At 45.3% G+C, this 24,001-nt stretch overlaps 3 protein-coding genes across 3 annotated transcripts in view; 1 reads left to right on the top strand and 2 right to left on the bottom strand.

The window, feature by feature from the left end:
* LOC124220945 (neurotrimin-like) overlaps positions 1 to 24,001 on the top strand; it is a 232,906-nt gene that overhangs the window by 155,340 nt on the left and 53,565 nt on the right. The window lies entirely within an intron of this gene.
* On the bottom strand, positions 6,231 to 9,637 carry LOC124220947 (cuticle protein-like). Its single transcript, XM_046630434.2, has 3 exons — positions 9,560 to 9,637; positions 8,093 to 8,438; positions 6,231 to 6,904 (listed from the first exon to the last, which is right to left on the bottom strand). Exons 1-3 carry the CDS (start codon positions 9,569 to 9,571, stop codon positions 6,594 to 6,596), a joined length of 669 nt encoding a protein of 222 aa, XP_046486390.1. The 5' UTR covers positions 9,572 to 9,637; the 3' UTR covers positions 6,231 to 6,593.
* LOC124220951 (kininogen-1-like) lies at positions 21,653 to 23,078 on the bottom strand. Its single transcript, XM_046630438.1, has 3 exons — positions 23,017 to 23,078; positions 22,071 to 22,311; positions 21,653 to 21,953 (listed from the first exon to the last, which is right to left on the bottom strand). The coding sequence occupies exons 1-3, from the start codon at positions 23,026 to 23,028 to the stop codon at positions 21,733 to 21,735; spliced, it is 474 nt and encodes a 157-aa protein (XP_046486394.1). The 5' UTR covers positions 23,029 to 23,078; the 3' UTR covers positions 21,653 to 21,732.

The raw sequence follows: 24,001 nt of genomic DNA, 5'->3' as shown, positions 1-24,001 counted from the left end.
CGAGGATTTTTGACGATTAAATCACGCGATCAATTTACCCTGTGTAAATTTACCAATAATCACAACGTGAGTTTCCATTAAATTGTAACGAAAAAATCGAAAAACGAAAGATAGGAACAAAAAAAAAAAAAAGGGGGGGAGAAGTTAAAAATCAAAATCTCAAACGATGCTACGATGAATATTTGAGTACAAGCGATATTACAATATGTTTTGGCAAATTTTTTTCCTCGACGTGTTTCGGAAAGTGTAACATAATTTCATTCAAACAGGGTGATTAAACTCGAATGTCTCCTATATACATATATCATCGAAATAACGAAAAGGATGAAGGAATTTCGTCTTCGGAGTCTTATTTCATCAAGATAGGCTGGTACTCCGATTAACGGCGACGAGGTATCAAAACTTCGTCGGGCTCATATTTACAGTAGAGCGATTGTAAAATAACAACTTTTGTAGATTACTGATACGAAAACATCTCTGGACTCTGGGAGTAAGGTCGAGACTCAACTAACGTGGGAAGAAGAGACTCGAGGTAGATACGTACGTGTTAGGGCGCGGGGGAGGGAGAAAGGGGGTAAAACGGAGAGGGAGAATAAAAAATAAATTAAGCAGAGAAAACGAGAGAGAGAGAGAGAGAGAGAGAGAATAAGAGGCCGGAGCTTGCGAAGCGACGAGTGGAAAGGTTGGCGCTTTTATGAAGTCAGAAATGCCTAGGGGTGAGTCGTAAATAAGATTAGTCCAATTCCGCAACGGAGTCGAGAAGTCAGCGAGAGTCAGAGGGTGGAGGGAAATGCTGCCGCGAAGCCTCCGGGTTGGATTTTGCGGAACGGTTATGTTACGTTGCGTTTAGGTGCCGAGCCAAACCCTTAAATTGGCTTCGTTGGCTCGTTTGCCCCTTCCGTCGGAGCGCTGCCAGCCTGGTCAGGGTAATTTGTACGAATAAAGGTGACGCGAACGGGGCGCGGGAAACCGCGGCGTAACTATCCTTCTGATTTGTCGCCGATTACTCGACGCCGCCGCCGACGTCGCGACGCGCGGCGTCCTCCGACGAAACCTCGAATTCGTCCGCGATCCACCGTAGGCGGTAAAATTACTTCCGCGTATCTATTCGCCGGACGCGAGTAGAAAGGCTTCTTTCTCTCTGACCGGAACGAGCGTCTCGTCGTCAGTTGGTCACCTCGACGCGTTTTCGCCGCACTTGCACAAACCGAGTGGATTTCACGCGACACCTTAAGCCGTGTCTCGCGTATTGCGATCTCCTTTACCGCGCGCGTAGCCTCGATTTCTCCCTACGGAGAAGATCTCTCTCGCGGCTTTCATTCCACGGCTCGAAATGAGATTGACGACTTTGTACACACCGTGCTCACGGTAATGATCGCTTCTTGGATTTTTAAAACATTGTTAACGCAGGTCGAACACGCTCGTTCAAACCATATTCAACTCATTTGCCTCGGAAGAGGTTTGCAGGTAGTCATATCGGAAACGAATCGCTTGAATCGAGATCTTACGCCCGTACTGCGCAATGATGGCCGTCCTTACGCCAATCCTTGCAATTAATCAAAAATGGGTCAAACCGACCGTGAAGAAGGACGAATAGCGGGATATGAATTATCGAACGCTCGTTTACAGAATACAAATGAGAGAGCTGACATAATGTCAGGCACACCATCGTACTATCTGGAAATTGTTCATTCATACGATTCGTGTAGTTTTCACTCCCGCAGGTGTCTCCAAACTCCATTAATCACTACAAGTAGCTGACACAGCGGTGTTTGAGCCGATGCAGCTAACGCGTTGTAAATATTCGATTCTAATCAATGCCGAGATTTAGCAGCTTTTCCAGTAATAAAATCTTCGAGGGTTCTAGTCGAATGGTTTGTGTGTCCATCTTGATTACCGAAGATTCGATTCCGTCGTAGCGTCGTAGCGTGTATCTCTCGGTAATTCGCCGATCCGAGCTCTAGGTTTTTTCTCCCCCCACCTCTCGTTCTTTCCCTTGGTGGCCCCCGTCGACAGTTCGCTCGTGTACTTTCGATCCTATGCAAATATCCAGTCTGTTTATGTATATGCGGGGATGTTCGCCCAGTAAGTATAAATCGCTTTTATAGGTCCTCCGAGGGATCCGGCTCTAAACGCAAAACGTGCCACCGCATATTCAACATTCTCCTCGCGTTCTCGTGTCTTACCTTTGCGGTGAGGTGAGGCGAGCCGCGAGCCGTCGCGAGCTTCCATCCCCGTTTCTGCATCAACCCTTGTACTTGGCGGAAGTTGCAATCCCTGTATTTCTGCGCCGGGCTTGCGCTCGACTTGACCCCCAAGTTTCGAGGGTCACCGCTGCGCCCCCCCAAAACAGATCGAAAGCTCGAGTCAAGCTTCCGTACGTTTACCAGACGTAGGTGTGTGTATTTCGGGTAAATGCGCAGATGGTATCGAAAACATGGGGTTAACGGCGTGACGGCAGAAATTGATTCGCATAAATTTCCCCCAAGTTTCTCACGGAGCGAGGCGAAGGTGAGTAAGAGAGAGAGAGAGAAAGTGCCGAGTTGTAAAATGAATTTTGGCAGGTTATTTTACCCCCGACCGTATTTATAGACTGGCTTGCGGAAAAGTAATAACGGCGCGTGACTTTTCTTACCCACCGCAAGAACCAGAACAGTCGGTGGTTCGAAACGCTCGGGGAGTCGGGACTCGGAGGGTGGAGAAGAAAAAATATATTCCCATCCACCCCCCTTCAGAGTCGAATGAAATTTTCACTCTCCACGTCCCCCCCCACCCAGCTCGCTCTCGACTTTACGGATTAGAATACACGCCAGTGCACTTTGAACAGTCCTGAATCAATCTGATCCTTGCTCGTCTGAGGATAAAACATCCCTCGCGCGGTCGAGTTTCGCTAAAGCGTTTCTTACGCCATTTCTGGCACTTGCGTCGATTTCCGATGGATTTCTGCTTAACTTGGATGGTTTTTCAATCGTATTGTTTTTTGCTCGCTATAAATTTACTAACAATGATATTTTCGACGACGGTTACGTGAAAGTTCCACAACATACCGTAAGATACATTTAAACTTTTACAACCGTCTACAGAGAAGAAAAAAAAATAATAATCGTCACGTATAAGAGGACTGATCATGTTTCATTCACCGTCGGATCGCTCTCGAAATGGCGAAATTTCGCAGTAATTCAGTAATAAATTCTTGAGAACTACGTAGAACGAGGCTACGGTCCGTACACGCCTAGCAATAACTCTTTTTACTTCGACCGGCATCTGTAGTGCAGGCCATGAAAGGCTACGTGCGTGACTTTTAGCTGATTGTGTCTTGAAACACCATGGTAAAACTTGCCTCTTCTTATGGGGAGGTGGGGCAAAATTGCAATCGACCGCTGGAGCCTTCTCGGAAAAAAAAATTATATTTCTAATCGAGATATTTTACGCTGAAAATCCGAAATCCGCCCGAAGGCACGTGGTAGTAAAGTGCACTAATTGTTACACGGAATAACGTCCAATGTATATGCGACCTAGGTAAGACTACTTGGGTATATTATACAGTCAAGAAGATGCGCACAAGTTTGAAACGGATTATGAGAACGCTGTGCAAAATTGAAATTCTGCCGAAGAAACCTTCATACGTAATTTCGAGTTTGGACGATCATCGGCTGGAGCTCAACTAGCCTAATAGCCCGAATGTTTCAATTATGCCCTCCTGCAGGTGAACGACTGGAATGCTCCACGTTCCGGTAACGTTTACATTAATACCTACGTGTACTACGAACTCATCAAGGCGAAGACTTGTCCGTGACGTAAGAAGGGTGCCGGAAACTAGTCTTGAATTAGAGCGAAGGAGGAACGGACAGCGTAATCGAAATCCATTTGGAAACCGAACGCGTCACCGGATTTTGGTCGAGCTTTCGAAGCTCGCGATGGGAGACTCCCGACGGGCAAAGGGCCTCCAGTGTGGGCGAATAATCCCGCGGCACGGAACGCAACGGTTGTATTTTTTCCAAAACGAAGAACTCTCGGCGAGGAATGGAAAATGCAGGGCCACGCGGGGCGCTGGATGGGGTTAAATGAGATGGGAGGCTGTGTTTAAGAGCGCGGCCGAGAGCGAGAGCGGAATCGATAGCCTCTGCACGAACGAAATGTAGGTCATACCGTCGCTCCTCGCCCACGGTATGTGACGATGGATGTATGAGTGCGGGAAGCGGAGAAACAGGAACATCGTCCCTGGTCCATCCGGGGCTGCATCCCTCAGCTCTCGCCATTCCAGGTTTATACATTTTTCATAAATAAATTCCAAGCCGTTCCCGCGCTATTATTCAATCTGATTCGCCTCAGCTCATCGCCGATGGAAAACTGAAATCCAGACAAACCTGAAACGGACGGTCGCCTGATTTTTACGGGTGAATAAAAATTCATGCTACCCTCGCGACTCGTTAAGTAATTGAGGTAAACAAAGTCTTTTTTCAACCTCTCTCACCGCCCCTTCATTCTCTCTTTCTTTCTTACTTTTACTTCGTTTGTTTTTTCCTTCTCATCTTCACTTTCTTCTACTCGTCCTTTTTCTTTTACCTTTTTTCCGACACTTTATTTTTCTTTTCACGCTTCTTAAACGAAATACTTTGCGCTTATTGCAATTGGGAGGTGGGCAAAGTGTTTCGTTTGAACGAAACTGCAGGGGTTTCAATTTGACAACGCAAAAGATTGAGAAACGCAAGACGCGAGTATGCTGTGTTGCGATTGAAGACTCGCTTGAATTCATCTGATCCGCGAATCAACGCGTATGGCGTTTTAATTCACGCACTAATTATACTCGCGTGTTTTCAAAGGATATAATTTGAGCGAGTCAATTATTGCTCGTTGAACTCCACTCAATCGGTACGTATAATTCTGATCAGCGTTAACGCGAGGTGTATGAATTTTAATTAACGCAACGAAGTAGTTATATGAACCTGGCGAAACTCTTTTGTTCATTTCCACCTGATATTCGACCGTAATGAAATACCGTCAATTGGCTCGATGAACGACTCGTTTCCGTAACGTGCACCTCTCTTCGGAATTGACCATATCCTGAACAAGGACGAGCCACCGAATACACGCTATTGTCGAGCATGCATATTTATCAATCGACGGAAATGGACCAAAATATATTGGCGCGTATTTGAAAATCACAAGTCGTCAGCTGTCGGTGGCCTGTGAAAACTCCCGTCTGTAACGAGATTGAATGTTTTTCCAACGGCTTATCCCGCGTGTTGAACCGACGCGGAATAATTATAACGTTTCGGTTGGATTAGCAGTCGACGAATAAACATCGCAATCGCCGTCGCGTAACAAACGCACGTGAGATTCGCGCGCTTATTTAGGACACCGGCTATATAATCCAGCGGGGTTCCACCGTTGTTTGCTGGTAATTGAAATACTAGAATCATCCGAGCGCCGTTCGGCTATTGCCAATTTTCGATAGTGACCCCCTCCCCCCACATTTTCTATCCGCCCCATTGATTGCTCGCACAGATTTGCACCCAGTGCTTCCGCGGCGTTCACTCCCTGTTCAATTAATCATAACGACGTAACAGATATGAGGGGATAATTCCGGCGCGGAGGGGAACGATGATCCAAACTTGAGAGACGAGATTCGCGACTTGAAATATATGTATATCTTTTACCTCGTCTCATTTTGCACGCACAGCAATACACGCGTGACTTTCCCAGGTTTTATTAACGTCCGGAGATATCGATAACCGTAGATTTTCCGCGAGTGGATCGAGCTGTTGATCTCATTTTTAAATTAAAACGTCGCCTCCAAGATTGCCTGCCGATGAAAGTAATGATTGAAATCCAATATTCCCCTTATATTCTTTCATTCTTATTTAATCACTTTATTCACCGCGGTATACGCATGAATTGGTATATAATGTGTACATAGGTATCGAAAGGTATGTAGGTATCGGCAGGCACAATATTGCTCGTGGTCGGTCGAAGTTTTCTTCATCGTTTTTCGGGACGACGGGTTCTTGAATTTGTCAATAAGCTGCTTAATTATATCGACTGAAAAATTACAACAGCTTTATGCGATTCTCCGTTGAATCGTGAACGCTGGAAGATTGTATTGATCCACTTTCAAGGTGTGTTGTAAAGTCAGGGAATGCAGCGGTGCATCGATTATTCAACGAACCGTTAATTACGAGTCACCGTGAAATTACTCCGGCAAACGCGTTTGAATATAATACATCATATTTGTATAACGCATCGAACGCTTTATTGGAAAATAGTTATATATATTTACAAAACAAGACCTATTACATAGTCACGATACATGCTACACGCTACATTGCGCGTCGTTTTACAGGTTACAATTATTAGGTATATGTATAGAATAAATTGATACAGTTAATTAATAACCTTTCTATAGTATAAAAGGGTCGTTGTACGTATAAGGCTTTGGTACACTTAAGGCAGGCAGGCAGGCAACAAACGTTAACGATAAAAAAATGAACGCTTCTCTCTGTACGCGCAATGCTTTAAAAATAATTAAACGATCCAGGTACGTGTGTGTTTCGGCGTTCAGAGCCCACCGATGGCGTTTTCAGCGGTTTATCTCACAGATATCCCGTGGCACCGTGACCGGATGCCTGCACCTCCTGACCCTGGTACACAGCGTACTCCTCGAGCTGGTGCTCCTCGTGGACCGGCGCTGTGTGACCCAGGTCCAGGTTATGCTGCTCTTCTTGACCCCCGTGAACCCCGTGAACCCCGTGAGCCCTCTGACCGCCGTAAACTCCGCCGGAGTGATCGTTACTTCCGGAATTGTGAACAACCGCGTGAAAACCGTCCTTGTCCGCGTGGTACTTTACAGTCCTGATGTTGCCGCCGGGTTCATGGATGCTGTACTCGCCTCTTACCGTTTTACCTGTAACACGTGATTTCGAGTTTACAGGGGAACGTCGATACGGAATAATAATACGGGATTCCATGGAATTGCTTTTCGTTGTACAAGTAGTAGTAGTAGTTACGGTGGTGGAACATTCCACCATTGGAATTGGCTAGGACGTAATGAAGTATAATTTTTAACAACAAAGTGAGTCATTTTTTTTTTCACATACCGTACTCGTATGTGTGAATAAAACTCCGATACGGTAAATTTGAGATCAGCTGCTTATCACAATTAAATAACAAGTGACAAGCAACCCCGTTTATCGGATTTCGTAACGAAATATTTGTCGAGCGGTAAAATGGACGGGTGCTGGGAAAAAGTAAAATGAAAACGGTAGCAAAAACTTGCGTGTGCGTGCAGTTTTGGGTGAGTGATTACACCTTTTGACAGCTGCACGAACGTTCGCGTAATTGTTTAGTCATGAATTTGTTGAATAAATAAAATTGAGCAGCGAAAACGTGAATGTTGTATTATTATAGGTATGCATAAAACGTAGCCGGCAATTTTTGTTTCTATAACAATCGTTCTGTGAATTGTATTAAAGACGTTCATTGGAATTACGCTGTATACGGTTTAAAACAGTTTCTTGGAATCGACGTCAATCGCGAGTGTAATAAATTGAAAAGTTTTTTCTTTTTTTATTAGCTGATATTTTATTTTTATATTTTGTAAAACTACGTGCGTAGCTCAGTCGCCGTTTTGTTTTACTGAAAAGTCGATACCGTCGCGTGATTGATCGGTGTTTAGTTAGTTTCTTTTGTGGTTTTTAATCTCAAGCTAACGTGCATGTACGTACAATATATTGTACATAGCGTGAACCGTGAATAGGTGATCAATTTGTCAGGTTTCCACCGAGCGAATGTTACGCATACGGACAGGCGGTGGTATTAGTTAATAATCCTTGATTTTCACGCTAGAATTATACATCGAAACGAATTTTCATTCGAAACTCTTGACATTTTAATCAACCCAAAAACGTCTCTCCAAATTTAATCAACACGTGTAACTGTCTCTCACTCCCTACACAGCGCCCTTCGTACACGCGTACGTATAATAACTTCCGCGAAATCATCCAAATGTTTAATTAATCAAATAACCACTCTTCTCAATCAAAGCCTCAGGTTACGGAGGGAATGAAAAAAATAAATGGTCCGTTTTACGCACCGTCACGTGACTCCTTCTGCCCGTGGATATCCCCCGTGTGATGGTCCTCCACCCCGTAGGAGAATTCGTACTTAGGTTGAGCGACGTAGTCAAGGGTGTATCCGTGGTCCTGGTGATGCTGCCCGTGGAGGTGGGCGTGCTCGTCGTGCTCGGGAACGTGGGGGACCTTGACCTCGTAGACGGGGCCTTCGACGGGGCCGTGAAAGTGGGTGAACGAGGTTGCGTGGCTCTGGGTGAGGGCCGAATGGGCATCGTGGAAGGATCCTCCGTCGCCGACGTGACCCAGGGAGACGATTCCCGCCCTGGCGTTGGTCGCGAGGAGGGCGAAGAGGGCGAATACGGCGAGCTGAGGGGGGATGGAATTAGAGAACTTTCGCTAAAACGGAGAGGGGTTGTTTTTCCGATTTAATCAAATTGTTATTATTGCCAATCTCAATACGTTTCGCACGATTTCGTACGAAAGAGTACGATATGAAAAAGTTGAACGGTTCGTGCCGAGTTTATACCTTCGACGAGGGCGAGGGGATTATTTTGTAAGTTGGAATAATAACAATGAAGCAAAATTGCTCGAATAAACGGTAAATCGTACTGCTGCTACAGCGGCAAGATATAATTAGCATAAATACCGGCTTGCCGATACTGTGATATTATAACGCGAGCAGAAACGACTGGAATCGGCGAGGGATGATTTTTTATCACGATTTATTTGTGAGTTCGCCTCGAAGGCAACATCATCGTAACGCCGGGCGTCGCGTAGTCAGTGCGTCGCTCCGCTAGCCGTAGTTAATGCTCATAATTGGAGCGATTATACGGTTTCTTAATTATGCCGTCCGTTCTAATCTACGTTTTATAACTTCACTTTGGTCGTTAGCGTGCCGGCACGGGGAAGGGAAGAGACACGGGACGAACTTTTCACCGACTGCAAAACTACCCTCCGAGACTCGATCGATGCGCGAGGAGGGCTGCCGGTTTGCTTAGCTTAGACGGAACTTGTTCGGGAAGCGGTTCTTAACCTACGTATCGACTCTGCGAAAATATAACTCTGGTAAAGGTATACAATATGTGTTTATTGACCCGGTTATCGGACGTCGTACGTGACGTCGACGACACTCCGTACGTCGGTAGGTGAGAACACGAAGTACCTACGATGCAGCTGCGCTCCTCTGAGCTTTCTCACATTTACACCCTTTGTCGGAGGTATGCAATATCGACGCGTTGTACTTAGCGTGGGTATCAATAGAAGAAGTGAAAATCGCTTCGTTCGCGCACAACCGAGCACCCGAAAATTTTTCATATTTTCAGTCACCGGACTTGATCTCGAGGTCACTTTTAAGATTTTTCCTATCATTGTTCGTTTTCTTTCTTTTCTTGTTTTTTTTTTTTTTTTTTTTTTATCCGTGTATAACGTCGTTCGTACGATTTTTGAAAATTTTTCTTTATCCTATTTTGTTTTATTTTATTTTCTACCTTGGAGACCATTTCTTCGGTGTATCACAATGTTACAAGGCGGTCAAATGCTAACTGCAACTTTCCAGCGTATCTCGGTGCTTTTATACCACGGTAAACGTTTGTAACTCTCTTCATTCGCCGCATGTAGGTGTGCGGGTAAGACAGGTGCAGAAACATACGTCGCGTTTTCACGATCTTCCATCTCTCCGGGAGCCAGACAACCGGCTCGCATCCCACTCCTCGTTCGGCCCAGGCTTGTGCGGCCACGAAGATTAATATGTAGACATCCGTGTATGTACATGTATACGGATCGTAGTAAATTAATTAATTACCCTTGTCCCGATTTAACAATTTCAGTCATGTGTCTCGTTGTTAGTCAATGCCCAGGTACGCCGTATCATTACGCCGTTCTCCGTGTCTGCTATTTCCATTCGACGGGGTTTTGTGTAACGTGTTATACGTACATAATGTTACAGCGTTTACCTCATTAAGCTGCGGTTATTTTCACCGCCTAGTCGTCGTGGGTGAGCGGTCGTAAAAGAGGGAAAAAGTTTAGAGGACGTTGGAAGAGATCGTGTTTTTCGTACACGCGCGGTTCGAGTCGATAAAACTTGTAACGGAAATCGAATCCGTAACTCGACCATGTGTAATACCTAACCACTCGCGTATACGCGTGGTACACGATAATTACACCCTCTTCAATGGCCTGTTATAATGACAACATTCTCTTCTTCCGGTACGTGGATGACAATGTTATTACCCGAAATAATCGGCTTTATTTAAACCTGTTCAACGCGAGCAACCCTTCGAAGACAATTAAATTTCATCCTGTTTCAAAGTAAACCGATAACATCTCCCAATTTTCGTGTAATCTTCAACGGAAGGGTGTATGTATAATGATAATAATAACAACAATAATTCCTTCAACGCCGAAGAGCGGTATGTACGGGTATCGGAATAATCTGTCGCTGGATTAGACATCGGTTCTTCGATTGTTTCCGAAAATTGATCGATAATCTAATCAGCGATACGATAGCCATATTCGTAGGCTCAATTTTCATGCGAGTAGCTATGAACGTCGTTTATCGGGGTGAAAATGAAAGATATATTTGATAGTTCGCATTACATCGCGTCGATTTGATCACACGCGCATCGGATATAGGCATCAGAAACGAGCGGTTCACCCTGCGGTCCCATCAACGATTTGATGCCAGATAAATAGTTTCGATGGGTGTTCAGTGCGGTGGCGTGGTGATCCTGTAAGACGCGGTCATCGATTTTTTATATGATCCTCGTTGCCTTACACATAAATTTAACTTGCGGTGCGGATATTAAGTATTGTATAGCTTTGGTAATTGTCAAAAGTTGAATAAGAAAATAAAATTAAGGAAGCCCGCGTTGCGGGTGTAATAATGGAAAAAAACAAGAAAAAGAACAAGGCTGCGCTGGAAAAGTGGGCGTTGTAATGTATAATATTCGTGAAACTTGAAAATGTTACGCGATGTGGCAATTATTATTCGCTCTCGTTCGATGATGGAACTTTTACTTTTTAACGCGTGCGTAATGGGCACTTGCCGTATTATCGAGGCCGACGCGTGAATTTGTTTCAATGTGTCTTCAACGCACGGAGAAAACACGGTGATGTTTGCATTTGATTTCACTGAATACTCAAGCTCTGAATGCATAAAGTGCAAACCGACCCTGTTCCGCTTCCTTGAGTAGTGACGCGGTTGTTTTTCGCTTTTTATTTACCTTGGAAAGTGAAGTTTTCTTTAAAAAGCAGAAACCATTTTTCCTCCAATCCGCATCCTTGCAGACGAGAAAATAAGCACGGCCTTCTACAGCGAGATTGAGATCTGATACAGCTGAGAAAAAAAAAAAGAAATTGGACGACTCGGTTCCTGATGAACCGCATGCTGCGTTTTTCTTTGATCGTTTTTTCGCATCCGAAAGAAAATTCTCTGATTTCTGACCTAACGTCATTCCGAGAGCATTGTTGTCAAAAAACCCTGGAATTATCGGAACGTGATTCAAGTAGCTTACGGAACAGCTGTGTTGATATGTATCTACTTTGCCACATGTGGGTGTGAAATATTCGGGTTTCAAAGCCACGGAAATATTTATTTTCCACTCGAAAAAATGTAGGCACACCTTGTACCTAACACGATCTCGAGTTCTGACGGAATCGCCGATACACGCCGCGTCAGAGCTAGCTTAAAGTTACGAGGAGAAGCTGCGGAGGCGTAAATAACGGAAGGCGCAAAGTCCTCCAGTGATTCCGAAACCGAAGCATGAAGGGGACGCCGAAGCTCGGCCACGGAACCACCCGCACCTGATTTAGGAAAGTCTCGAGCCCACTTCCGGCGTCAAGTCAGTATTTACAGTTCCGGGACACGCTTCGGTACCGCCCTACAAATACCCTCCTTACGTTCAACAGTCACGGCGAGCTTTTCCCTTAACGTTAGAACGTTAGGTAACGTATACGGCTGCCAGATATCCGCCCCTTTCTTTGCCCTCGTGTGTATGGGCAGCCCTTACCATTCAACGACCGGTCTGTAAGCGCACGATTTTTCTCCACAATAACGGAGAATGCGTATCGTTCACGGGGAAATCTCGTAGGTATACGTATAACGGAACAGCAACAACGCCGGCGAAGAAAAAGAAGAAGAAGAAGAGAAGGAAGAAGAAAGTCGTTCGGCGAAATATTTTTTGAACTCGACGGAACGACGTTTGATTTTTATTGATCCACGTCGTCGTTTCGTACCAAATATCACCGATACGCGAGACGCGCTAACCGTAAATTTGATTCTAATATCTCCCGGGTATTAATTACAGCCGTAACGGGTACAATACGGATATTGCATGTATGTGTGAATTGCAAATGAACCGCCTTTCGAACAAGCTTGTTTAATATCTCCTGATATACGAAAGAAATTGACCGACTCTCCGCGCATGCTGGATGAAAATTTACGACACGTTTTTGGGTACGCGTTATATTCACTTTTACAGCGTTTCGTAGTAGCTACTGGATGCTCGCTTCGCAAAGTCCCCTTGTTTCACGCCTTACACTCTACGCAAGTTTCTAATTCCACTTTCGACAAACTCCTACGATCCGGTATGTACTCGTTATGTTTTTACGGCCGTCTAAAAATGGAATGAAAAGATCTCTTCGTCTGGTCAGTGCGCGGTACCTATTGAACGGAATACTTACGCGGGCGAATCACTCGCGATTGACGATAAAGGATGCTTTCCTTGAAACGGTTGTCACACCATCGATAGGCGATTGCTAAAAACTCGAGATACTGTCGCTGGTCGTTCTTTGATTCGTCGAAACCACGACAATTCTCATGACCCGCGATACGGAGAGAAATAACCTCTTTGTTTCATCTTTGACGAGCGACACACCGTGTAATTACGAGAACTCGGTAAGTTCTTTTACGAGGCAGGGAAGGGGGAAATAAAACCAATTAACAATAAGGTGAATACTCTCGTTGAGTAACGGCGCAAGGTTCTCCTTTAATTATATATATATATATATATATATATATATATATATATATATATACACACATACAGCGGCGGTCGAAAATATGCGAATTAAATTTTACAACTTTAAGTTTGCCCCACACCATACGAACGAATTCTCTCTGAATTTGTTTTCAGCGTTACGTAATGATGTAACGGTCCGTGGTAGTGAAAAACGCTCTTCTTTCCGCAGTAAAGGATAATAAAATAAGATTTTAAACAGCGATTATTCGCGAGTGGTGAATAGGGTTATAAACGATCAAAAACATGCCTATTGAGAAGGTCTCGAGTTCTTTCGAATGTCAATTCGTGCACGAAAAGCAGAAAGATAGAAGAAAAAACTGCAAAGCAGGCTGAGAATGAGAAATATCAAGGGGAAATTTAAGTCCGGGTTATACATTGAGCGACTTTTTTTTATCTGGCTTACGGAACAAAAAGATAGACCGTGATCATCTGTTCGGGCAATGAAAAAATACCCATAAAGTATATATGGACATTATAGGTACGACTATCCCGCTCTTATTCCCGGGACAAAACTCAAGGTGATATTGGCTCGTAAAGCGATGATGTCCCGAATCGTTTTGCAGCGGATCGAAGAACTCGAGAACACTTGACGATCACGCGTATACAATACATACCTGTACCTACGTGTAGGTATGGAAGTTGAAATCAGGTCGAAGCCATTCGCCGTGTACGTCAAATATCCGTATAAATGAAGAGGGAAAAGTAAGTAGAAAAAACTCGAGGCAGGTAAAACAGATTCTATGTTCATCGTCCGCAGGTTAAAATGGAGAATAATTCTCATTCAAACCCGAGATATTCAGTAATGCTCGAAGGGGCTTCGGCGATAAAAGAGAAAAGAATAAGTGCGGGGAGGAAGTTGTGAGAATAAACTGACTTAATTCGAAGAAAAACCGGCGATAAAATTGGTCCGTTAAAGAAATCGCATGGATCAATTACAGTGATATTCCAGCCGTCAGCCTGCAGCTGACGTCAAAATGCGAGAATTTCCCCGCTGCCGTAATAACGGGCCTCGGGAGTAAGTCGAAACCGAGATTTAATCTACTCTCGCGGAAGTTGGAATCGCGGCGAGGGAAGATTTAGACGCTAAGACTGCAGAGCGCTCTTCCGGTCGAGGCTCAATGGGACGTAAAATCGATCACGTCCTTGGGCGGCTGATCGACGAGATCGACAAGATCGACAAGATTCCACGTTTCGCGCCGTTTCCCTTTCACGGACTTTGAATGCAATCAAAGTTCAAGATCCCGGCCAGCCAGCCGCTCTTGTTACACTCGGCTGCTGTCCGTGGCGATTCGCTTTCACCTCGCGGCCAGAGCGCGGTTCCCGATGGAGGGGAAGGTGGGAAATTTGCCTGGCTAACCTCGGAAGGAAGAAAGGAAGTCGCGCTGCGCTTGCCTAGCCGCATCTCGACACTTCCGAGTCGAGTTACGTAAGGCCAGAAGTTTGCGGGGCGAAAGGGGGACGGGAGAAACAAAAAAGTTGCGGAAAACACGGACGAGACTAAATGTGATTACCGGATACTTCCGTTCCTTTTTAACTCCGGCGAACCGACGCCCGTCTCTCTCTCTCTCTCTCTCTCTCGCTTTCTTTCTCTCTTCGTTTTACATGCAAACGTACGTACGTACACGCGTCTATACGCGTCTCCATACCGACCCACGATTCGATAGTGCTCGAAAATAAGATAATTTCAGCGAAAACAGCGACTGCAGCCGCACGCAAACAGAATAAAAGTTTCAACCACTTATACTACGCGAGGGTATTTTCGTCCCGGGTAGAACCGGCAAACGATCTGACAACTTTTCTTTCTCGTCCAAGTTTTTGTGTTATATCCTACATTCTCGTTGTCTTTTATCGTTTCTGCGGCAGCTGGTGTATTATTTCGAGGAAATTTTGTTTTTTCAGAAGAACTCAAGAGTCTTGTAACGTAATTCTGAATTTCCGTGGTAGAATTTATGCAGAGAGACTTGCGATCCGAGCATTAATAGTCGTCACAGAGATGATCAAAATGACAGTCGTTTTGATCCAGGGTTTGAATTTAGTTTAGATGAATTGCTTGCGGAACGTCGTCCGATAATGTCATGCGGACATTTTTTATAATCAATTAGAATTATCCGGAATTTGAACCCTTATCGGGAATTCGGATCAGTCGATATAATCTGATATTTGGGAATAGTTCTAAACGTTTGGTATTTCGAACCCCACCCACAGAGCCGTTTCCAAATACGCTCGATGTAGCTATTACGACAAGGGGAGGCACGCGAACCCGGGTCCATCCGGTATATCGCGCTAAGCCCGGGCAGCAAACTGCAATGTGGATGAAATTCGCTTTCGCGCGTGGACGAAAACCGTGTCGATAAACTTGGCAAGCTTGGTACAACTTCGAGCGAAGTAGGTATCCTTAATTGAATGAAACCTACTGCCTTCGACGAGCAGCGGCTCACGTTACGTTATATAAACTGCGGGGCATCTTATCAGCTGTTTTCCAGATTAACATCATACGTACCAACCGTAGAGAGAAGAGATTTTGCGCTTTCCAATAATTAGCCTGAAAAATATTTCACCGCTACTTGTATCAGACGTCGTTTCGCTCGTTATACGGAACCGAGGAACCGGAGAGTCGGGATTACTGTCACCGGAAGTTGGCCCCAATGCCATGCCAAAAATCGAACTAATTCCGGCGGACAGTTTGCCGATCTGTGCAAGACCGCCGAGGCTGACGGTTTTCTCACCTTCGTCAGTCGATGACCAATAACGAGAGGCGGAGGACCGCCGATCAACCGTACGAGGGTCGTTAATAAGCGGCGTAAAACGAGCTGATGCGAGTTCACCCCTTCTTTCGGACTTCTTCCTTCTTCCTAATTTCCTTTCGCGCAGATCCGCTTTGAACGGTAAGCAAAAAATCCGGCAGAACTCGGCAAGATCGTAACTTTTTAACGCATATACCGTATATACATATAACCGCAAAGTTAAGCTCATTACGGGGAGATAAGCCCTTTTTCCTTTCCCGCAAAGCTTGTTACCGGAGAATATTATAAATATCTACTTAATCTACAGAGCAACCACGACGAGTGTAGCTAGCGAGACGCGAGTAAAAGGGGTAGCGGTTAGGGTGGAAAAATTGAGTCCTCCTCGTAGTTGCGAAACCTCGCTTCCGGTCCCTTCGGGGGGCCGGGACCGGGTCAGGGGTGAGATTTCTTAAGATTGCGTCGACCCTCCGCTCCTAGATGGATGTAGAACGCGGCCGTACTCGCTAGGCTGGATACCAGTCGACGCTTATACGGGGAGTTGCCGGGTCCGGACCGTGTGCCTCTGTAATTTAATATCCGAACCTCCGAATGGGCCCGGCGGCGCGGGCGGTGCGCGCCTCGAGCGTACAAACTGCCCCTTAGTAGTTTGGATCTCTGGACGGGAGTGGTGGGCAGGGGTAGGCATAATATCCCCTTCTGATATATAGGGTGTCTTCAATTAAGTTAGTAGGGCGGTCTAATGAATGGCGCGTATGCGAACGTCTGAGGTTGGGGAGACGCTCAATTTTGGCTCGCGGCACGGGCAGGTCAGACTAGGCGATAAAGTCGGTCGTAACCGGGGGACAAGAGCTGCCTTTTACGGTCTTGTTTAGGGCTTCTTTATTTTCTTTTTCGTTAGCCGCTACTCGTTTTCTCCTATTTTCTTCGCCTCTATTTTTACCTCATCCGAAACTATTTTTTTTTTTTTTTTTTACCTTTTGTAACCACTGCAGCAGTCAGTTGTTCCAACCTTTTAGTTTTCTTTATGCATATATATATATATAGTTACGTACCTATACGTGCCTTGGGTTTCTGCTACGTGCACATGTCCCAGCTTTGCTACCCTCAACTTTACGAGAAAAGTCGAATTTTTGCTTAGTTCCGGTACTACTCATCGGTCCTAAACACTATCCGGGTCACGTGTCCTGCGCGTTTGTCAACACGGTCGTATTACGAAAATGAAGATCGTCCCGGAACAAAATTCTGGCCGTTTACGATCTGCTTGAACTCCTTTTACTCGCTAACAACCATCGTTTCTGCGGAACTCTTGAAATCCTTGAGTAGATCTTGAAAACCTGTATTTTCACTTTTTAATACTGCGATTCACGTCGAAAGGTTGCGAAAACGGTAATTAGTAATGAAAAATTCAGTCAAGTTATAGTTTAGACGAGGATAATAATATCGTTAGGATGCGAAGTAATTTATTTCGCGAAAAGTTCGCGTTACCTAAGATTTCAGACGCCTGAATCAGAGAGGCAATTTGGTCCTTAGTTGAGTCTACAGAAGTTGAACTCGTCTCGCACTGTAACAACTCCGTAAATGATCCACGATTGAAATACCCGGATATCCTGAACCGGACTCCAGAGTCAGAAAATCATATGCCTACTTAAGTAAGGCGGTTAGAATTTACCTCAGCATCGCTTTGTACTTATTCTTCCCATCAACCGCGGCAGGTCCCAAAGCATCTCAAAATTCGATATCGTTAGCGATAGCAAAGATTTACCCGTTCTATTCTCGTCCGGGTTAACAGATTTTTGAGAATAATTATTCATACCCTTCAAAAGAGGTTTTCTTGATCGTCGAATAAAAAAATTTCACATCATTCCTCCAAACAGACTGCAGCACGTATTACAAGGTTCGTGCAGCTTTTGAGTATCGATGCACCTCACCGGGATTCCACTTTCGGTCGCTGCGTGTATAAAAATGAATTTAAGTTAACATTTTTATCATCCCAGATGTTAACACGGTTATTATAAATTCCCCTCACATTACTTCCACGCTTTCTTTGGCCTCTGTATTGCCGTTCCTCTCCTCTCTCTTTCTCTCTCTCTCTCTCTCTCTCTCTCTCTCGCTTGACACGTGCTTCTCCGCACACACAGCTATACATATACGTAAAAACGTATGCGATTGTCCGACCGCAGGCTCTGAATCGACATGCCCGACGCGTTTACTCAAACCAGTTGACCCACAATCCCTGCAGTACGATGAGCACGGTACGTTATGCACATATGTAAACAGTTTCGTTTGAATTGGCCACATTGTGTCAGTCGGAAGCTGCCGACGATACGGGGATCGAGGCATCGCGCATGAGCAGAAACTCTCGCAGTGCAAACACCTTGACGACTGTGTGCCGCAGCAACGGTCGGATAACTCGGATACCTGTGTCGACGAAAGACCTCCAGGGCGATGGGAGCATCCGTTCAGCATCGTCGCGAGGATTCTCCTGATTGGTCGTGTAGGGGTGATTCGACTGCTTACGGTCAAACGAGGGCAGCCCGGGACCACGCCTGTTGGAGGTCACGGATCGTGACTGACCGCCGCGAGTTCCTTGGTTAACCGCATATCGGCCAAGTCGAGATTGAACATCTTCGCTTAAAGTATAAAACTGGTGAAACGGGAGAAATTTTTTACCGTCCAGCGATCGCGCACACTTGCCATATTTATATGGAAGAGAGCTGGGCGCGGGGATGCAGGTATCGATATGTATAACGCTAGGTTATAGGTGTGGAGACGTGTACGAGAGATGGAAACTCGGCATCGACGTGCCATTGTAGTCGAATGTCGTTGGGAGAAAAGTTCGGCGATATTCGAAACGGTCTTTGAGCTATTGTGCCCCGCGCGTCGAGGGCGCAACGAAGAAGACGTTGCCACCATTAAATTTACGACCCCGCGACTCCGGGCCAACCGGAAAGTGACAATCTCGAAGCGATTCAGCCATGCTCGAGATCTTGAATATCAAAACGTCTCGCCGCTCACAGGCCGGATTAGTCCCGTCACGGATGGCGCCTTTCTCGGAAGTTGTTGTTCCCCGTTACGGTTCTGCAGCTTCCGGTCTGGTTGGACGATCTATCGATCAAGATCGAACAATCAGGGTGTCGCAAGATTACGCCGCGGGGACTCGGACGTAATACAAGCTTCTGTGGCTCTCCAGTTTCTTCCCGAAATTTTCCGGTGTGTGTAAATTCAGTTGGGATGAACGAAGAATCGAAGTGAATCATGCATGCGTGCTCGTCGTCGCAAAAAGGGTCCAGTTATGCGGGGTTTGCGCGCCGCGACGTCACGCGTTGAGAGGAAGTGCCGTGTGGAAGCTTGGAACCGAAACGCGCGGTGATTGATGCGACTTTCACCCTTCCGACTTGCAGTCTCCTCCCCGTTTCCAACAAGGAATTCGACTCGCTGAAGAAAATTTTGGCACAGCGATGGCTTGTGAAGCCTTCATTAAACCGTGCGAAGACGGTGAATTCCGATCCTGCAGGTTATACGCGACCCCACGTGCAGGGCATAGTCGGTGACGTAACAGGCGGAAAATAGCTCTGAACCTTCGGGAAAGGTGTCAAAGTCACTCGAGGACGATCTGGATAAAATTTACAGCGTAGACTCGACTCTGGCCTTTCATGTTCGGCCCGATAGGTGTATTTACGTGTAAAATACTCGTAGAAGAGAAGAACTCGCTCGGAATCTGATCGTCTCGCGTTGCGCGGACCGCGAATCCCGAAGGCTCTTGGAATTGAATTTTCCGCATTTTTTATCCGTGTTTTTACCCTCGATCTATATTCGAAAAGCGAGGCGAAACACTAGCGGCGGGCTGGCTGGAGTGCGGATGGAGAAAACCTGTCAGAAAGTGACAAATTATCGGCGTTAGGGTAGCTTTGAGAACACGTGAACTGTGATCTTGGTTTTTGAATATTGCTGACTACGTAAGGTTGAACACGCTTAACGCGGGGGACAGTCGCTGCAGGCAGCTGAGATGGGTAAATGGGCCTGCAGCGAGTAAAAACGCAACATATGCCGCGGGCCTTACGCCGCGCGGCCTTTCCTTCACCTATACTCGGAGATTAAACTCACTCGCGTGGCTCGTAATCCAGGATTTTTGCTACGAGCCGCTTGTAAAAGGCTTTAATATGCCAATCAATCACTCTTTTGACTGATATTAGACGAGCGCCGGCAAGCACGAGCATCAATCTCTGATTACCCACCCTTCGCTGCTCGCGCCGACTAATTTTATTTATTCCTTCCTTGTTGATTGTACAATATATATAGCGTGTATATATATATATATATACATACACACTTACACATATATATCGTGTACCTGTCAGGTATGTATACGTGTAATGATGTATTTACTCGGGATCTGCGGAGTGGTTCCCGGCGGGCTTTTGTTCAAACTCCCTCTCGCTCTCGCTCTCCGAATAATATTATACCTACGGGCAAACAAATATCAATTGCTTAAAATTTGCTCAATCGCGCGCTTTCGAGCCACTTGCGATTAGCGTAAAAGCTCTTTTGCTAGTTCGTAGAGGTCACGTAAATCTAGGTATAGCGAAATGTATCTCGTTGATGAAAAGTACCTAACACGCATTATGAAGGCATACTATATAAGCCGCTTATGAATAAATTCTCCTACTTGTTCGTTGGATTACCGAACGTTAATTAATCAGAACGGCTGTAGCACGGCTGTCAAAATAATACGAAAAAGGAATTAGCAAGCGTTTTGTTTGAATTTTCTTTACGCTAATTGTGCTTGGTCAACGTATAAAAACGATTAATATATACATTGTGGATGTATATATATATATACGTGGGTGGAAACCACGTCACGTGAAAGCTCATTTATTTTCCTGGTAATTTCGCGGACTTGACTGTTTGTCAGTTAGTTGTGGGCCATGAGGTATATTATTTTCGAAGCCATTAGCGGGGCGCGGGCTCTTTCAATTAAGGTGTCAGGGAAAACCGGAGTGTACGGAAAATTCAAACTTGCCCGCAAGGTCTTGGCGTTGATTCCGCTTCTGCAGTCTTTGGCTCTTGATTTTCGTATATTATATGTATATATCCAGGGTGGTGAATAGCGGCGGTTTATTATCGCTTACCGCTGGGGTGAAGAATGAAAAGTGAGAGGAGTGAGAGAGAGTGAAAAAAAAAAAAAAAAACAATCAAAATGATCAAACCTCCGCACCCCAACGGAGCCTGAAAATATCGTTGGGAATTATATTATGAAATAATTACACCGAATTTTATGAGCTCGTTTCGCGAGAATATCCGCGGTCGGCTCTGCCATACTGCACCAGGGGTGAAAAATTTGTTGGTATAATATTTTTCTTCAATTTCCAAAATTACATTGGCATATTTTTGTCCCGTCTCTTAAAATTGGGCGACAGTCTTCGAACACAATATCATACTACGAGTAGGATACCAATCAATTAACTCCGTTCAACATTGTTACATGTATTATTTGAAAAGCCACTGAAGGCACGGTTGTCAGAGGAGAAATTAATCGATACCCAAGATTATTCCGAAGGCACGCAAGCACGAAATGTTATTCTTCGTAACACATCGTGAAAAAAATCTTTCACAATGTTGAAATTCCAGCGAGTTCGACTGTCGACGAAACGCGAGCGATAATAAATTTAACCGTACACCAATATTAGGAAGTATACTCGTGGAGTATGGAAATACGAAGGAACCGCGAAGCTGGCTCGTTTCGTTCCCCTTTTATCTCGCGCCAGTTCGTCCGCGTGTTTTTTGCTCTAACCGAGGTAGGAGTAAGAAATTTTCTGCATTCGGAGGGGTGAAAATAATTTATTAACGTGTCAAGAGGGATAAGTTTCTTATCACAGTTCCTTCGCCGCTCAATTTCGATCAGTGATGGCCATGGCCATGACCGTGTCCGTGTTCGTGCCCGTGTCCGTGTCCGTGTCCGTGTCCGTGTCCATGACCACCGTAAGTCCCTCCGGAGTGGTCGTTGCCACCGCTGTTGTGGACGATGGCGTGGAACCCACCGTGGTGATCGGCGTGGTACTTGACGGTCCTCACGTTGCCGCCTGGCTCGTGGAGGGTGTATTCACCGGCCACGTCCTTGCCTGGACACGGTGCAATGGAATGACGATAATAACGACGATGACGATGACGATGAATTCGGTTGGTACCAGAGGGGATCGTTCTCCCGTGAAGCAAGGAACGTCAAAATGTGGTCTTACCGTCTCGGTGCTCCTTCTGCCCGTGGAAATCTTTCGTGTGGTGGTCTTCGACTCCGTAGGCGAACTCGTACTTCGGGTGAGCCTTGAAGTCGTGGTCCTCGTGGCCGTGCTTGTCCTTCCAGACGACCTCCACACCCTCGCCTTCCACCGGCCCGTGGTAATGCTGGAAGGAGTGAGCCTTGTGGGCCGTCGTGCATCGAGTCATGATACCCAACGTCAACATCGTAAGCAGGGGGACCAGCTGTGGGGGGCAAAAACGTTTGTCAGGTTGGAATGACCGGAGCTTTTCCTCGAAAATTTTTGCTAGCCGTGAATAATTCTCTCTTAATTAATTCCGGTCGGAGTTGATCAACGCGTTCGTTCTAATTATCCGGCGGTGAAAAGGCGGCTGCTGGACCGCGTGCACGTTGGTTAAGCCAGTTAGTTGAACACAGTCGTGGTTGAGCGTCGGTTGAAGGGGCGAAAATTTGCTGTAATTTCTGTCAAAATGGACGCGCAAGCTCGCTGCTTTAATTTAACGCTGCAGCGGTATGGTTTCGGTTAGCAACCTGTTATTAAGTCGACATACCGGAGGATAATTTTGGTATATGGCCGCAGTGTATGTATATATATATATACATATTATATTCTTCCATAGACAGTTTAGCTGTTTCGTTTTGTTCTAATTATTTCCAAGAGACAATTAAATCCGCCGCGCGGGTTTCTTTTCCCGCGATTGTTAAACTCGTCTCGTCCGTTAATGGTATATAAACGCGTAGCCGGTGGGAAAAAACGAAGGTTATTAAAGACGGTGCAGAGAAATTCGCGACGAATTTAAAAACAGTTCGGCGACGATAACTCGGGAAAAGCTGTTAATAACTCTGGCCGATATTTTGGATTTAAATCGACGCGTGCGACACTGATTTGTTGATTGCGTTAAATTAATAAATTAGAGTAACTGCGGCACCTTGAACGCCATGTTTGCTGTATCAGACCGGTGAAGTGACTCTGTCAAAACTGATACCTGGACAAAAGTGTACCGGCGTTTATATAGTTTGAGAAATCGCGGACTCGATTTGTTTCAAACGATTACTGGACAAAATTTTTTCGTTTTTTTCTATTTCTTACTTACGCGACTCTCACCCCAGTTTACATCAGGCGCGACCGCCTTTGTGTTACTGGGTTATTTAATCGACTTTAGATTTCAGCGCTGTTGTAACAGTATCGGTGATTATTCAACGTTTGGAACGGCTCCGGCGGATACCGGGTACCGAGGATGCAAAAAAAATTACAGCGACGGCGGCGAATCAGTAGAGCATTACACTTACGGTAATTCGTCCGATGTAAAAGAATCGGTAGGTATAACCGATTTCACAAGGAAGGAGATCAGACGCGGACCGGTAGATATTATAATTACTTCGTACGGCACTTGAATAAAAGGTCCGAAAGCTGTTACAGCCACGCTGTCGTTCAAACTTGGAAAATTGATTTCTTCTGTAGCTCTAATTTGCGACTCGTGCTTCACCAAAACGCTGCACTGCGAACGTTGAACACCGAAATTTTTAAAATAATAAAACGAGCAGAACTTTTCTCTCCTGACATCGTCGCAACGGATTATTTTTTTATTTTTGTTTTTTTTTTTTTATTTCAATGCTAAGTTGTCGTCAGTGTTGTCGTCTCGTAAAACCCGTCTTTTTTTACGGTTCCAAAGTTCGTCGACAGAATCGTATCTCGCTTTTTGAGGAGGACGCAAAGCGCCTCTGGGAAAAGATATACGCAAGAAATAAAAAAAAAATAAAAAAAAAATAAAAAAACAAGAAAAAAATTCCCCAACTCGAACTGCAGACGGAATCAAACTTTTACGAGTCCGGCTACACAAGGATCTGAAAATAGGAGAGAGATCCGAAAAAACGACTCGGTCGATCCTGCTGAAAAATCACCTTTATTGCCGG

This window comes from Neodiprion pinetum, chromosome 6 (genome assembly GCF_021155775.2).
Source record: "Neodiprion pinetum isolate iyNeoPine1 chromosome 6, iyNeoPine1.2, whole genome shotgun sequence".
In the NCBI taxonomy this organism is placed as follows: domain Eukaryota; kingdom Metazoa; phylum Arthropoda; class Insecta; order Hymenoptera; family Diprionidae; genus Neodiprion; species Neodiprion pinetum.
The sequence above is the reverse complement of the archived record's forward strand: the minus strand, read 5'-3'. Positions and strand labels throughout refer to the sequence as shown.

What these genes read in the sequence shown, in the direction of transcription:
- LOC124220947 (XM_046630434.2), bottom strand. An exon ending in GCAGAAGGAGTCACGTGACG is followed by an intron (nt 6,905 to 8,092) that starts GTGCGTAAAACG and finishes CACGTGTTACAG; the next exon opens with GTAAAACGGTAAGAGGCGAG.
- LOC124220951 (XM_046630438.1), bottom strand. An exon ending in GCAGAAGGAGCACCGAGACG is followed by an intron (nt 21,954 to 22,070) that starts GTAAGACCACAT and finishes CACCGTGTCCAG; the next exon opens with GCAAGGACGTGGCCGGTGAA.